This window comes from Electrophorus electricus, chromosome 2 (genome assembly GCF_041902795.1).
Source record: "Electrophorus electricus isolate QZ-2024a chromosome 2, ASM4190279v1, whole genome shotgun sequence".
Classification (NCBI taxonomy): Eukaryota; Metazoa; Chordata; class Actinopteri; order Gymnotiformes; family Gymnotidae; genus Electrophorus; species Electrophorus electricus.
Window position 1 is genome coordinate 26,873,436 of NC_137498.1, and position 17,285 is coordinate 26,890,720.

Consider the following 17,285-nt stretch of genomic DNA (forward strand, 5'->3'; position numbering starts at 1 on the left):
TTCCTAGAATCTGTTGGAGCCTTTCCTCCAGATTAAGGGTCATAGCCCCAAGTGCCCCATCACCATGGGGACAAGCTTGACATTAACCTTACACATTCTCTCCATATCGTCATTCCATCCAACGTCCAAATTCTCATATTCCTTCCTTTGTATGTTTCCATTACTTGTGACTGCCAAGTCTATTTACACTGCTGTTTTCTGCATCTTGCCTACTGTCATGATATCTGGTTGGGTCACCACTACATGCTTATCTGTCTGGATCTGCTGGTCCCACAGAAACTTAACCTTGTTCTCCACCAATCTGTAGTTTCTGGCATTTGGACATGGAGGTGTCTAGTTCAAATGCCTTGCATATGTTCATGTATATGATCCCTGCCACAAGGTCGTCTCACAGTGTGTGATTGTCTCAGAGGTTCCTTTGCACAGTCTGCATCTTAGGTCTTGTGTGGTGTGATACACTAGTGCTTAGTGCTTGATCTCATGCTGACAGCCACCATTGCTATCACACACACACACACACACACACACACACACACACACACACACAAAAGTTTGGACAGCCCTCATCAAAATTTCTGTTACTGTGAATAATTAAGGGAGTAGAAGATGAACTACTGATCTCCAAAACACAAAAGGTTAAGGATAAAACATTCTTTCAACATTCTAAACAAGATTAGTCTATTATTTTTGTTTTGTTCAAGTGAACAAAATTACAAGTGAAAAAAAGCAAAGGAGCACCATGGACATGTTTGGGCACCCGAACAGATCTGAGTTTTCAGATAACTTTTCCCAGGTCTCAAACCTTAATTAGCTTGTTAGAGCTATGGCTTGAACACAGTCATCATTACCAAAGGCTAATTTCAAAGCTTTATAAATACTTTATAAAGTTTTGTCCCAGCAATCAGCAACTATGGGCTCCTATAATCAGCTGTCTAGCACTCTGAAAATAAATGATGCCCACAAAGCAGGAGTATATATAAAGATAGCAAAGTGTTTTCAGTCATTTACTCATTCTGTAATGTAATTAAGAAATTACATTAGCAGTTAATAGGAACAGGGGAGGTCCAAGTTGAGGTCTGGAACACCAAGAAAACTTTGACAGAATTGCTCATAGGGTTGCTAGAAAGGCAAATCAAAAATCCACATTTGATTGCAAAAGATATTCAGGAAGACTTCTGAAGTGGTAGTACACTGTTCTTCTATGCAGTGACACCTACACAAATATAATGTTCTTGGGAGAATCATCAGAAGAACTTTTCCTTTATCCTCACCATAAAACTCAGCATCAGAAGTTGACAGAAGAACAGCTATACAAGCCTGGGCCATCCTGATAACCAGTTCTGTGGACTGATGAGGTTAAAATAGAATTTTTGGATAAGATGATCCAACGAATATGTCTGGAGAAAAAAAGGTGCAGAATTTAATGAAAAGAACACCTCTCCAACTGTTAAGCATGGAGGCAGATCGATCGTGCTTTGGGCTTGTTGTAGCTAGTGATACATGGAACATTTCAGTGGTAGAAGGAAGAATGGCTTCAATTAAATAACAACAAATTAGGGAAACAAACATCAAAGTCTTTAAAAAGCTGAAAATGAAGAGAATACGTTCTACAAAAAGATAATGATCTTAAACAGATCGAAATCCAAAACAGACTACATCAAGAGATACAAGATGGCTACAAAAGGCATTCAGAAGCTATGATACAAAGGGGGTTTTACTATTTAAGGGTGCCTAAACTTGCTTCAGGCCTTCTTCCTTTTTTATTCTGAAACTATAAAAGATGGCAATAAAAAAGTAATCTTGCTTAAAACTATTAAAGAAATGTCATCTTTAACTTTATGCCCTTTGGAAATGAGGTCCTTTTACCTGTTTAGCTAGTCACAGTAATAAATTCTGACCAGGGGTGTCACAACTTTTGCATGCCACTGTCTATGTTTGTATATTTCCCATCCCGTACTCTGGGTTTCAGGCCTAATCTAAAATGTCCAATTCAATTCTTTCAGATTTTCTATGCCACCTAAATAATGAAGTAGGATGTACAAGTATTGGGTTAGAACTTCACTCACTGAGAAGGTAGCTCTCAGAAGTGGGCTTGGAGATGCCAAATCCCCAGCAGGTCAGTGATGATGCCTCAATACATTGTCTATTTCTGCCCCCTATTGGACAAAATGTTGAAGTGCCCGCATTTTAAGCCTGATTTTGCAGGAACAACTCAAATGATGACTGTCCAATATCCAGACTTACACTTTATTTTGCAATATTTTCTTTGTTAAGATTTAATAAATATTCTGCCAGCAGGTGATGTCTATGTTATCTTAATCACAAAATCTGTTTATAAGTGATTTGAAGGAAGCACAGCTTATCACCATAACCAAAGTCAAGTTCACTGTCAGCCCATTAAAAAAAAATCTATAAGATAAAGCTAAAGGATTTGCATAATGTAGCAAGTGTACAGATGCATGCACGCACACTCATACATTCTCCATCTCCTCAACACATCACATATACAGGAGCAATTAACACACTCTGATTCCTTACCATTGCTTATGTTCTTCATTAAGTACAATGAAGTTCAGTATTATTAATTCAACCTATAAGCAGGCCGCTCTTTTGATTGAAATTTTTTTGATGAAATTACAGTTAAGGGCATTCTAATCTGATGAAATGAAGGTAAACTGGTAACAGAAAAAAAAAAAAAGTTTAAATATGCAATTAATATTTACAACACAGATTGGATGTGGATTCCTGAACCAACATACAGTAGTTAAAATAGTATGTAAATGTCTGTGATGTGAATCGTCAATTTGCCAGTCAACATTATTTAAGAGCATTGAAGAGAAGGGGACTGAAGAGATCTGTCAGATAGAACTGAAATGAACAGGAGAGAATGGCACTGACTTTGGCTTTAACAGTAACCAGAATCATTGAGAGGTCTCTAACAGTCAGATATGTTAACTGAGGAGGCGTTTAAAGATAGAAAGCACTTTGGCTTGCTTCAATGAAAGAAACTAGTATCAAAACATTTGAGGTGCACAATCTAAACAAGAGAAAAAAGGCAAAAGATTCCACATCTCTAGGGAGTATTATATGGTCTTGCATATAAACATTTTTCCAGATATATTAAGTAGTTTCATAGGCCACATCAAGATTAGCTCTTGCAATTTGTTTAGAGAAATTTACAATTAAAGTAATGAAGCCCTATTAAAGACATTGTAGAACAAAAGAAAATCACAAAGTTGTTCTGATGTGCATATTCAGTGCAATTAAAAAACTGTTTCTTAAAAATTAAATATAAAAACAAAATTCACTGAGATTGCCCAGTGTGTATCTTATTTTGCCGGAATAATATAATTTATAGCAATTTACCTCAGTTCAGTTCAGTTTAGTTACACGGGACTGGATGGTAACCCTTCTGACAGGTGTCTGATCTGCATTACGATTTGCTACCAGCTCCTGCAGCTGCAGAGCCCCTCCTCCAATGAAGCAAAATGCTGGGCAGACAGGGGCGGAGCAGTCCACAGGCCCCTCCCAGAGTGGGCGGAGAGAATGTGCATCATAAAAGGTTACCCGACCCTTTTCAAAGTCAAGACACACCCCCAGCCTGGGAGGTAGAGGATAGGTGACTCCAGTTGGAGAAGCAGGGCCATTTCCATTAGCAATGCCACCATCTCGGTAATTGGCTGTTCCATGATGGGAGTTGGTAGAGGGGGGCAGGTAGATCTTGCCCATGCCCATGGTGAGGAAGGTGAAAGGGGGCGGAGAGTCTGAAGAATCCTCTGCCCCACTGTCATGTCCACTGTCTGGGTCATACCTGTGGAGGTTACGTAATAGTTAAATAGGAGGGGTGTATGTGGTTTGACAACAACTCTGGGGTGGAGTTTAAAGTAAATACAGCACATTAGTTATCCTTTTTTGCTCTCTCACCGTGGACTGGCCATGTCTTGAGGCAGATGGAACCACTCCTGCAATTTTGACTCCAGACCAACACCAACCTGTATAGCACAGGAAAAGAGCAAGGGAAAGAAAGTGTGTTGATTAAGGATGAAAGAGTGAGAGATTAGGAGGATAGAGAAGCCTCGGTATGGTAAATAACAGACCACTGCAATAATCAGACGGTAACCATGACATTGACCAAGTTCTCCTTGCCTTGACCAGGTAGGAGCCAGGCTCCACCGAACATGCCCAGTAGTGGCGTCCCTGTGTGACGGCCACGTCGCCCACAAGCAGGTCGGCGGTCAGGTGACAGGAAGTGAGAGCGCGGTCAGCCGCCTGCAGTAGAGAGAGTCCTGGCACACTGCGGGCGCAGCGCTGCTCTTTGCTGACCACCAGCCTGTCAGCATGCAGTCCCCAGCGTGAGTCCAGGTAGAAATTCAGCACTGACAGCACAGACATAGGAGCGGAAGGGAGAGGAAAGGAGAGGAGAGGAGAGGAGGGTAGGAGAGGAGAGGTAGAGGAGAGGAGAGGAAAGGAGAGGAGATAATAAATGCCAGGAGAAGTGTGAGGGGTTAAGAAGGTTAAAAGAAGAGAAGAGCAGAATTGACAAGGGGGAACAGAGACAGGGATGAGAGGAAGGGGGAGATGGGGAGAAAGAAGATTGACAGATAGAATAAAAGGGGTATAAAAGGGGAGGACAAGGCATAAGGACAGCTATCAGAAAAAAAAAGCCACAGCAAAAATTAGGACTGAAGAGGGGAGTTACACAGACTACAGAAATTTGGACAGAACATGCTCAAAGGAAGAATGTGCCTTTCTCAGTAGACAAAGGAGAGGTGAGCTTGGTTTATGGAGATTTATCTTAGCATTCTGCAGGCATTAGCCAAACCCTATTGTACTGTTCTCTCAAAAGGCACACTAACATTAGATAACAGTTGAAAACATTTACATTTACAACTTGCTAATGTTAGAAGTGCTCTATTTAAATATTTGTCCGAACTCAGCAGAACATTAGGCTATTAGTAAATTCAGTGTTATTCAGTAGGTGCTTGGGTGGTGGGACAATTATAATCTCACAACAAAATGTCTACTAGCACCAAAGTCCCGAGAAAGAAAAAAGAACGGTTTGTATAGCAGAAAGTAAAAAGAGGTAATAAGCAAGCAGAAAACAGATAAGAGAAAAAGTCTAAAAGAAGGATGAGGAAACAGAAGAATGTGGGATAAAAGTGTACCATCAGAGGATAGGAGAATAACAAAAAGGTGGCTGCAGGGATGGGGATGGGTAAAAAAAGGAGTGAAAGACAAATGAGTTATTGATCAGTACTTCCTGGGCGAACTGTGATTGTTAAAAGTAATCAAAACAGCATGACTCTTAGCCACAGTACACACAGACTGGTTCATGTGTTAAGTATGTTTGTAAGTTTCCCATGCATGTAAATTTATCAATATATGTACCATGTCTTGGACCTGTGGGATGAACATAGCTTTGTTTGTTGTTTGATTTTTGTTTTTTTATACAAAACAAAATTCAGACCCTGCACTTTCAAAAAAGCTAAAAAATGCTGAACAGCTTTAAGTGACTGACTTGTTGACTTGTAAGGTCACAAATAATATATTGTCAAAATGGGGCATTAAATGCGACTTCCCCTTAGATTTTGGGAACAAACCCCTTCTAGAGTGGAGCAGACCCTTTATAGAGTGGGCATGGACACCCCAATTCTACTACTCCTTCTCTCCAAAACAGCAAGCTTGAAAACTGACATTCCTAGAAGGCATCCACTCTGCGTTCAACACCCCACAATACTCACACACAAACTGCATCTACACACATTTATACACATGTGCACGCTCATGTGTATGCACACATACATGAACACAGAGCTTGTATTTCTACCACTTATTTAGACTTTATTTTTCATGTCTGTGCATAAAAAAGCTATTCTAACTACCTCTGTATTCAGGACAACTAAACAGCAAAGTAACAAGTCCAGTGTGATCCTTTTCAACAATCTAATTGATACGTATGTGAATACTGTATATGTGATGTTTTAAGATTGCAGCCATGGCAGGACATCATGAATAAACATGATTAGGGCCCTGTTTTCCCCGAGTCTCTGCAGAGTGGTCACCTGGAGCTGGAGGCGTGTGCAGATATACTTCCTCACTGTACTCCCCAAAGCCGGCCTTGTTGCATCCCCTCACTCGCAGTACATACACGCTGTCCATCTCCAGCCTATCAATCACAGAGCTGGTTCCACACACCTCTTCCAATCTCTGCCAGCCCCAGCGGGCACCAGCCAATCCCCCACGGATGCCGCCTCTAGCCCCGCCCCCTGGCACCACACCCCGGCGACGGTACTCCACAGAGAAGTGCCAAGCAGGAGAGGAGTCTTGGGACAGCCTCCAGCACAGGAAGAGTTGGTCATAGGCCAGAGTGCGCTGGGTGTCAATCACAGGGGCTAGAGGGGCTGATGGGAAATGACATTTTTAGGTAGATAAGATGTTATTATATCTATAATCACTAAAAACCTACTTTACTTATTTTTTGCCATCCTAACTTAGCATAGAACAAAAGGTTATAACCAAAGGTATTGAGGCAAAGTGTGAGTGTGTGGGTGAGACTGTGTTGTTTCTCACCCTGAATGAAGTTTAGGTCAGTGAGGAGTTTAAGCTCTCTGGAGACATCCAGCTGGAAGTGTCGGAATGAGGGATCTGCGGAGAGAGAGAAATTCTGTAGAGATTCAATGGACTGGGCCAACCTGAGAGAGAAAGACAAAGAGAGACAGGGAGAGAGAGACAGATAAGTAAGATTAAAAGAGAGGGTCAGGGCCATCAATGAGACCTACAGATTTGACACCTACAGATTTATCTCCAACACAGCATGATTATAAAAAGTATGTATGACATTTTTTGTCTTGTTTGCATGAGACTGCCACGAGCAGAAATGTGGTATGCATTCATAAGGCACTTCTTCAAAGACTTCTGAATATACAGTATACTATGCATTCTTATAAATGTCGACCAAGGCTAAACACTAATTGTGTCTTACTTGGTGTGTGTGTGTGTGTGTGTGAGCAAGTGCATGCATATTACCTGTTGTGTGTAAGTCGAGCTGCATGTACAAAGCAGGCCGAGTCCACCTCTTTCAGGAGTTCTTGGGTAAAAGCCATCAGGCCTGCATGCTCCAGCAGGCTCCGCCTCTCAGCAACCTGACTGGCTAAGGCCTCACTCCGCCTCTGGCGTGAGCTTTCCAGGGCCTGGGCCAGCATGGACTGCCGTTCCAACAGCAGAGCCGTCAGCTCGCACACACATTGAGAGAGTTGCTCACGGGCCGCTACACTATTAACCTAAACACAGACACACACACACACACACAGGTTATTGTTCTGTGCTAGAAGAGTCTCACACTAAGAGGGGAAATTATTAAAATAGGTTCTTCTGATTAACTGAGTGGAAATGCAGAATAGAAATAGATGGTTGCAGATTCCAGCATTTCAGCTTTGTGTATTCATTTTGACATTCAGCACTGCATATAATTGCATTTTTTTTCCTAACAGCTGAATTATGATTTATTTTCATAGTAAAAAACAAATAACTGAAATACATATGAATTGTAAAAAAAACTATAAAAATATGTAATATTCAAGTATAATGAAGTTGATACATGAGCTAAAAGGAGAGCACACAGGACAAATATCGTGTCCTTGTTTTTTAGTAACATTAATGAGAGTGATACCTCAGTTTGAGTGATGGCATTCTCCAGCTGTGTGATTTGAGTCAGTACTGTGCCTTGATTGGACAGGATGTAGTTTAGCTCCTTGGTGATCTTGTCCTATTATACACACATAAATATCACAGGCAATAAATAAGTGAACAATCACTCAGCTTTTCCTGTTTTTGGCTTCATACTTCCAACATGGATTTGAAATGAAACGACTATGAGTCTAAAATGTGGAACTTTAACTCAAGAACATTTACATCCATATTGGGTTAACCATGTTAAAGTCTCAGCTGCAAGAAAAGAAAAAAATGCTTTTCAACTTCTGGCATATCCTGTGGACAGACAGGAGCAAATGACTTATACAAATGACAGAATGAGGAGAAGACAAGGAACTGTGAATGCTTCAATCCAGACCATCTCATATGAGAAACAGAGACATTTGCATGTAAGATTGCAACAACTGGTAATCTTCACTCATGAAGTGACCACTGACAGCTGCAGTAGAATGATTTTTGCAGTGTACAAGACGCATCTTATGTCCGCAGGTCCAAATCCATACCCGCCAGAGAATGGGACTTCACCATACCAGGGAGAACACATTCAGTAGGGTCTAAGAGTTCATTGCCAAGTTCTGTTTTGGATTTCATAATTTTTAAAAATATATTATACCTATTAAATGCTTATTATTGTTTATTTGGACTCAGGAATTCATTATTTAAAACCGAGACAAATCTATTTTAACTGTTTGAGAACTCATATGAAATTGATCCATTAGCATGGTCTTCACTGCCAATGCTATGGTTTTCCCTTTGAAGAAGGACTTTTTAAAAAATATTTTCCATCAGAATTTACCAGTATCTTAGAAGTTAGGTTTTCTGGTGCCATATTCTCCAGTTCTTGGTAAGTGGTCCAACACTAGAGTTTTCCAGGGTGAAAAAGGCATAAAGGTTCTGCACTAACCAAGACAATCACCTTTCACTTACCTAAAGATACAATTGAAGATAAAAGCCCAAAACAAGCAGAAACTTAAAATATATGCGTTACAAGTCCTGCAGCACATTGCCTGTCATGTGATCTCTACATGTAACAGGCATGTCATGAATATGAGTCATGTGATGATTATAGCTTGCAGTCATGTGAGGTTACAGGTCATGCTTAAGAAAGACATTCAGTGTTAAGTATTTGCAACTCAGTACATGTTTTATTTATGATTATGTTCATACATCCAGTTACATGTGGTCACATTTAGGCAATGTATAAAAGGTCTATGATTTGTATCAGTACAAATAGGGCTGATGTTATTAACCTTGAGAGGTAGGGCTGATATTCTTTCCTTTAACCTCAGTTTAAATTCAGTTTTCTGTAGTTCTGAGCCAAAACAAAAAACACTTTTCGTTAAAGGTTTTGGCCTTAGAAAACAGAATGTGTAAATATATAACTGTATAATAATGACTACGAATATTAAAATATTTTGTCACATGAACACAGTCATTTACTGATTTCCTTGCACTAAATTACAGATGTCCAACTCAGGTGAAAAGTAAAACTAAATAGACCCTAACTCTGGAAGTTACCTTGAGTGTTTGGTATGCCTGGGTGACAGGCACAATCTTGTGGCCTGCGTGGACTCGACGGAGCTTACAGAGGGAGCAGAGGAGCCTTTGGCACGATTTACAGTAGAACTGCAGTTTTTCCTGTTCATGTTCGAGACATGTCAGTACCTACAGGTAGTGGCAGAGGGAGGAATTATGACTGTGATTATGTGATTATGAAATAACAATGACTCAGTTAGGAGCCTCATTCAAAGAGTGCACTTGATAGTTTTAAGAGAGAGCTGAGTTGTGCTAGCACAAAGCAGGCTTTTATAGCACAGTCACGCTAGAACAGAAGAGACTTTTACAACACAGTCATGCTAGCACAGAGCAACCTTTTTTGAGACCTTTGAAGCTTCAGTTCAGTTAGGAACTGCAAAGAGAAAGTGTCAGGAATACCTCTGAATTGAAAAGCACTAAGATATAAATGGATATGCAGAATTGGATACATGCAGTTTATTAATGATAACTGATAATACTACAGTACTACCACTCACAGGTATAAGAGCTCAGGTTCAGAAAGTCAGTGTCCTGCCACAATTCATCCTACCTGCTAGCTTGAACTAATTGGCAAAGCCAAGCAGAAAGGAACAAAATTGTGGGGGTGTATTTTTACTTCATGAACCTGAACTATAGACCACTGTTCATACTATGATAGCTGCTGCAGAGGAGCGTGTTAGAGCTGCTGCAGATTTTCAAACCCCTAAGCCTCCACCGAAAGGGCGGCTGCTGCTGGCCTAGTCCCATGGCTCACCTTGGGCCGAAAGTTGAGGGTGGGCAGCACATGCTCATGCTGGGCGCGGGGCGTGCCCCAGGGGTGGTAAAGCTTGAAGCACTCATTGCAGAAGCTGGCCCTGCAGTCGGCACAGCCCTTGGTGGCCTCCAGGGCATGCGGCGGCTTGCAGAACTGACACATGACGGCCACGCTGCCGAGGCTCACCGTATGCCTGTACCTGCATGTTTCAACAGGACACTGTTATTGAATGCCATGTGCGCCTTGTGCCCTGTTAGCTGCTATGGTCACTGTATTTGCTCCAAAACCAAACTCTAGCTGCCTGGTTAATCCAGTATTAACTGAACTATTGAGGCCTCAGCAAATCAAGAACTGACATAGCAACCTTAAATATCAGGTAGTCAAGACCATTGTGTGCCAGACAGTAATTTTTTTCAATGTAAAGTATCCCTTGGTTCAGTTAGAGTGACTCTGAATACATCAGCCTATAACATGTCCAGTGCATTGGGGAGTACTGAGAGCGAACTGTGTCTCTGTGCATTACCTCTCCACTATACGCTCCAGGGTGAGGTTCCTCATGCATTCAGCCAGCCCCCTCTCGCCCAGTTCCACGTCTCGACCACAGGGGACACAGGGGAAGAGCATGGCCTGGGAAGGGCCCTCCTTACGCCTACGCCCTGGATACGTTCCAAAACCTGCACGATTGTATAGGAGAAAACATGAAGGCATTGTCAATTATCCCCTTCCATCATTACCTATTTCCCTCTTTTGTTCATTTTCTTACTTATTGAATTTACTTCTCAATTTACCTTTCCATTACTGCTCGCTAATGCACTATGCAAAATTGTGAGTCTAGAAGCACCAGCACTATCTTCAGGCAAAGCATGATGCTACTCAGCAGGATTGCACAAGCAGGAATAACAGAAACCATGGGCCACACACATATACAACCACAGACCTGGACGCAGCATGCGTTCGGCTTTGGGTGTGGGCCGGCGGGCCTGGCGTGGCGAACGGGTGTTGGGGGTGGAGGCAGGCGAGTTGGGCTCAGGGGGCAGCTCGGGCTGCGGGTAGCCACTCTGCACCAGCACCTCAGAAGCACAGAGCAGACACACACTGTGCTGGCAGGGCAGCACCACCGGCTGCTTCACTATATCCTTACACACAGGGCACTGAAGCTCCCGCTCCATGCTCTTCAGATTAGACTGGCGAGAGAGAGAGAGAGAAAGAAAGAGAAAGAGAGGAAAAAGAAAGAGAAAGAAAGAGAGAGAGAGAGAGAGAGAGAGAGAGAGAGAGAGAGAGAGAGAGAGAGAGAGAGAGAAAGAGAGACACAGAGAAAGAGACAGGGGGAGAGTTATTAAGGGAGCCAGTGTTAATGAGCTTTAAGAAATTTATAGTGCCAAAGTGCTATAAAACTGTTTAGTGAATTAAATATATGACTAACCATAAATCACAATGAAGATTACTTAAGTCAATTCAGAACATAAGCCAAACAATTCGCTTGCACTGAACATTTCTGATAAACTGTATTTACATATTTTCTATGGTTGTGGTCACTGGCCTTCAGAACATATTCATTTTTTTCTGTCAATGTATGGAAGCAGAAGTGCCATAATGATCCCATACTTTCTGCTCCACAGAGGAAGCAGTTTGGCGGAGTGGTCATTAAATGCTTTCACCCACTTTTCAAACTCCTGTGGCTCTCTTAGGAGTACTGTTATGAGGTAACGGTTCAACGAGTGTGCTGAAAATGTGAGTCGAAACCATCAGCAATTGATGCTGTGGACACTGAACTGCTGAGAGTCAAGTAAATCAGTTGCTCACTCAGCACAAAGGTGTTACTAACTAAGGTGTTCCCTAACTAAGGCAAGGCACTTGACTGTTCCCCATTAGCTCATTGACAGACTACACACAGCTCATGGACCAGGTCTGCTACATTTACAGCATTTGGCAGCTGCTGTTATCCAGAGTGAAACATATTTGTTATTATGACAGTATAAGTTCTGCATGGAAACAGGACCTATGAATTTTGTGCTGTCTTACTCTTCTGGCTCCACCAGTTGGGCCACATGAGCTGCAGCCACATTGGGAGCTGGGTTTGCTATGGTAGACTGATAATCTATAGCCACTGCAGAACAGTGGGTTCCGTTCCATCCCAGATGTTTTTTGTTTTGTTTTTTTACATTTTCATATTTTACCTGCCACTGTTAACAATGTCTGACAGATACTGCAGTGACAACTCACAATAATCAACATATCTGCTGCAAAATCTGTAATACTTGTTAAAGGTTAAACTAAAGCATATGTATAATATCATAATATGCAAAACATTTGCCCAGGACATTCCATATGGATACATCCCTTTTTAACTGTTGACAAAAAGATGGCAGGTATCATATAATGATGGTTGTAATAACTATCTTTAAAGCATTACTTTCTCCTGTTGGGAAGGAGGCCTATTAATTCTAGAGAGAGAACACCATATCTTGTTACTCTAACATATGAAAAGATGACTCAAAAGGTTAGCTCATGTCAAAACTTAAATGTCAACACAAAGAACATATACAGTCATGAAAATTATGGCCATATGAGCCTGGAATTCCACTCAACATTAATTTTTGGATAACTGGTCTCAAGCTGGTCTCATATTGTCACAGCAAAATTTTTAAGGACATCCCTGAATCACCATTCGATTATGAGTTAACCAAATCTTGAACCTGCAAGGGTGGGGCAGGATGGCGACATTAGCTAAGACACTAGAGAATTTTATTTACCATACCAAAGAATATTATAGAAACTTAAGTTCTCTTTGCTCCCCATTTTCTGGTTCATTCCAATGGACATGCCTAACTAGTCAGTTGCCATAAGGGAGCAGTTTCTAATGAACTCAGCAACTACACTTTTTTCCTCAACCTCATTAGCTTGTGCACTTCAAGAAACTGATCTGCAATATTCACAAAGTAGAATTTAACTGAGCAGTAAATCATTACATTCCATGTTTTGTCTTAAGACAGTGAACACTAAAGTAAATCTCTGAACATACACTGATCTACAAAAAGTATTACAACTGTTACCATGAACTGGCCAGGGAAAGAGAGAACCAATATTGAAATAGGGCTAAGCATTCAAAACAGAGCAGCACGGAGCCTTTTATATAAAGCATTCAGATTAATTCCTATATTTTATTCCACATCAAATTTTGCTTCTCTTACTTATCCTTTTCTGACCTTTTCAGTCCTTCAGTTTTTAGCTGAAAGTTTGTTGAGAATAAATGTTTAAAAAATTTTAAGAGAAAATGAAGAACATTTTTAAAAAGTCAATTTCAATGGTTAAAAAGGTCACAAGCACAAATGATAGAAATAGAAATGTAGGTTATTTTTTAATAATGATAAATAACAAATATGATACTGCAAAAATATGACACTATTTTATAATACCTGATATGCATCAAATATCCACATTTTCTGACCCTTGCTAGTTAACACAATGCCAACACAATTTCTGACCATTGCTAGTTAACAAAACAGTAGTCAGTTAAAGAAATCTGTCAAAAACTGAGTACAGAGATTACAGTGACTGAATAAAACAATAACAAGATAAGACAATGGTATAACAGGATAAGATCTTAGCAATTTCATATTACTATGTGTTTATAAATGTTGCTGGTTTAACGTAACTAATTTGTTTACAGCTTTTAAACGACTGTAGAACATGCAGCTGGCCAGTGTTCCAGATGTACTGATGACTGACGAAATACTGCGATGTAATGTCTGGTGAAAATGATTCCCCTCCCTACAGTGTACATGTGACAAGAATGTTCTTTGTAAATTGTAAAAACCATAAATTGTGAGAGAACATACACTTGTTTGACATATGGGTTAGGCTTCATTAACCCGTGTTACAGATTCTACACAACTTGTTATGGATGTTTAAACTATGGGATTCTGGGAGAGACCAAGTCAACTTTAGTGTGTGTCTCCTCTACTCTTCAAAGCCTGTGGGGTGAGAAAACGCCTGGGACATGCCAAGATTTATCTCACCGATATAAAGACCTAAGCTTTAGAAATGGCATTGTCTGTCAGGCAAAGAAGCTGCCTTCATTCAATGTAAATAATGACCGGCTATGGTTATTAGTCTTCCAAGAGGCATGCTTGACAGCTCAGCATGAGGCTACACTACAGTCTGCCACACTCATACACAACAATGGATGTATTTCGCACCATCACCACTTCAAGGCAACTCTAACCTGTAACACAAAGGAATCTTGTAAGACACATCACATCATCACTGTATGGATTTGCTTAATACTACAAGCAGAATAAAGGGTATAAATAGTGAGATGTCTTTGTAATGAAGACCAAGCCCAAATTTCTACAAAACCCCAACTGGCCATGTATTGCCAGGGTTTCTTTAAAATATGACACCGGCCCCTGATGACACAGAACAATGCCCAACTCCCAGCATACCTCTTTGGATTTGTTCACCAGTGTAATAAGTATTACTTGTTTTGCTCAGCAGGCTTGCAACCTCATAAGGTTGGTATTAAACAATGTCTTGATGCCTGACAATGACATTTTTTACAAGCTACATAAGCCGTTAAAGAATTGAAAGAGCACCTGTCAGATCGCAGTGAAATATGATGTCTTCTACTAAATGTTATGTGAGACAGTATGATCCCAGAGCCATCATCTAAAGATCAGACATAACAGGTAATCAGACAGAACAGCATTTCCTAACCTGACACTCAATTGCTATACTTAGAATGTGGTTTTTGAGTTAAAGTGCTAGCATTTGCAGTGAAGTTTGACTGGAAGCTTCCAATGTGGTCCAAATAAAACCGATTACCACTTACAGTGTTGCAATGGAACTAAGCACTATTTTCAGTGCAAGTGAGTCTTCATCCTTCAACAGAATGAATAATCACAGAGGTATGACAAGGCAAGCTTTACTACCTTGCACTGTCGCACTGTGGTGACCATAACCATTCAGACTCACTCTCCTCACTGCACCATCAGCAGTGCGCCAACTGAAACACTATTGCAGAATGGTGAGTGGGAGTCTGATGAGAGACTAATAGAGCAACATTCACCAGCAACAAAAGCTAGGCAAAAGCTACCCACAGGCTGGATACCCTCAATATCTCAATATCTCAATAAACAAAAAACAAACCAATAAAGGTGAATGTAGTGGAGCACAACAGTACATTGATCAAAGATATAGGAAGCTCTCTCAGCTATGGAAGTAGGTTACATTTCAGGACAGCTGCAGCTACATCCAACCACTCTACCACTGGTGGTGGGTTCAGCCACTGCTGTCAAACCTTCACCATGTGTGGGTGTTCGAAGTCCTGGATAAACCCATGTCACATACACTGGTTGTGCCACATGTATCCTTCTTTTAACTGATGACCTTGACATTGATACATGCATGAGGTCACTGGGCAGTTACAAAATTAATAAACAGCATTTTGAGGATGTTTAGAGAATATTACTGTAGATGGGTTTCAGGAAGCCTCTACACACATTCTTTTTTGTTTAACTAATTACATTTTTCTTGCACATGGTCACACACTAAGATTAAACTCAGATTATGTACAAAAACATAGGACGATAAAGGCACTATACCTTCAAAACTGAAGATTAAAAAAAGAAGGATAACAGGCTAATATATAGTTTTACCAACAAAATATTTAGGAAGAAAATCCTGACAAACAAACCTTGACCTACAGACATTTCAAATGTAGCGTTTAGCTAAATCCCCCCCCCCCCCCCCCCACACACACACACACACACACACACACACATATATATATATATATATATATATATATATATATATATATATATATATATATATATATATATATATATATATATATATATATATATATAAAGAACACTATTCGTCACGTTTCAAAACATTTTATAATGCGACAGGATTTCTTAGACGTTTTACCGTCATTCGCCAATGTCAACTAGGCCTATACGTCACTCTCTATCCCTAAAGCACACTGTGAACCGGTGAACACCGTGCCACATTCCACTAAAAGAAAACCCGTTTTTATATACACTCTCTCTACTACGATAATTTTGAGATGGTTTCGTGTAGTTAGCATATAATCGGTATGGATATTTTTAGTGCATACGCAGTAACAGACAACGCGCTTACCTTCACCTGGTATCTAGGCGCCATTACACAATATCCTCCCTGTTTAGCGAAGCAACGGTCTCCGTGAATGTAAGTCATGGCGGCCGACTTGTGTGCCAGTTGAGAAACCGTAAAATTCCAACATACATGTCAGTTAATTAAAACTACTCTATATATTTAGCCCTATGTTACCACAGATAGGTAGTTACCACACCGTGCCGGAAAGAACCTGGAGTGATCTAATCGCGCTAGTCAGTTTAAATGATAAGGTTAGTTAAGAAAAGAGCGCAGTTTACCATTTTGTGATTCGGGGCAAAGCTGTGGGGTCCTCGACAGGCTAGTGGAATCACCGCCTCATTGCCACTGCGCTCCTTGTAAGTTGAAATGTGGGTTAGTAGGAGGTCTGTGGGTTAGTAGGAGGTCTTCGTCAGTGCGCCACCAGAATGCCTTTTTTATCGCCTTCTATACCGCCTCTACATGGCAACCTCTCTGCTTGTCCGCATCCCGTTTCCCTGGCAACGCGCCTTCCTGAGCGCAAGCCCCCTTTCTTTAGTGCGGTGACTAACGTTTGTATGTTTCTAATAGGCTATATGACACTTCCTTAATTTCCAGGTTAACCTTTGTCTTTTACAAGCTCAAAAGAAAAAAAAGACAAAACCTGAAAATAGAAGGGAAATCAGATTTAAGATTATTCTGTTAAAGCAGATTTAAAGAGGACATTTGAGGGAAGTTAGTACCGACACCTTTCTGGCATTGCCGGAGCACATATTACACCAAAGCCAGTTTGGAGCTATCAGGTATCAGAAAACACTCGACATTGTAAAATATATCATATAGCATAACATTTTCTAGCATTCAAATGGTAAAGGAACATTTTCGGCAACGACACACATCAAATTCACCAGTGTTTCATTGACATTGGCACCTATGTTTGTTTAGTCGGACACAGATGAATACTGTAGTCTAAGAGCTGATTCACACTTGTGAGGTTTGCTGTAGACATACCATGCAGGCTATTTCTAAATTAATGGTTGGGTTTACGTATCAACTTACACTTAAACGAGCCAAGAGGTCCATGGTAGGCTAATAAATATTCGATCTGCCTTTCACAGACTGTGTCTTCTAAGCGCTTTACAGTCCCATCACGGTTATCCTGGGA

The 17,285-nt window shown here is 40.7% G+C and overlaps 1 protein-coding gene across 6 annotated transcripts; it reads right to left on the reverse strand.

Annotated features, from left to right (window-relative positions):
* Window positions 1-439: 439 nt before the first annotated feature.
* On the reverse strand, window positions 440-16,624 carry trim46b (tripartite motif containing 46b). Of its 6 annotated transcripts, XM_027002358.3 has the most exons (13): window positions 16,423-16,622; window positions 16,148-16,234; window positions 10,938-11,184; window positions 10,524-10,674; window positions 10,001-10,199; window positions 9,229-9,375; window positions 7,670-7,765; window positions 7,027-7,280; window positions 6,571-6,692; window positions 6,063-6,401; window positions 4,147-4,376; window positions 3,925-3,992; window positions 440-3,811 (listed from the first exon to the last, which is right to left on the reverse strand). In XM_027002358.3, the coding sequence occupies exons 1-13, from the start codon at window positions 16,423-16,425 to the stop codon at window positions 3,373-3,375; spliced, it is 2,382 nt and encodes a 793-aa protein (XP_026858159.2). In that variant the 5' UTR covers window positions 16,426-16,622; the 3' UTR covers window positions 440-3,372. The 6 variants fall into 6 exon arrangements, with proteins under 6 accessions (XP_026858159.2, XP_026858161.2, XP_026858165.2 ...); XM_027002360.3 differs by lacking the exon at window positions 16,148-16,234 and having other exon boundaries at window positions 16,423-16,621; XM_027002364.3 differs by lacking the exons at window positions 440-3,811; window positions 3,925-3,992 and adding an exon at window positions 5,166-5,197 and having other exon boundaries at window positions 4,237-4,376; window positions 16,423-16,624.
* Window positions 16,625-17,285: the final 661 nt, after the last annotated feature.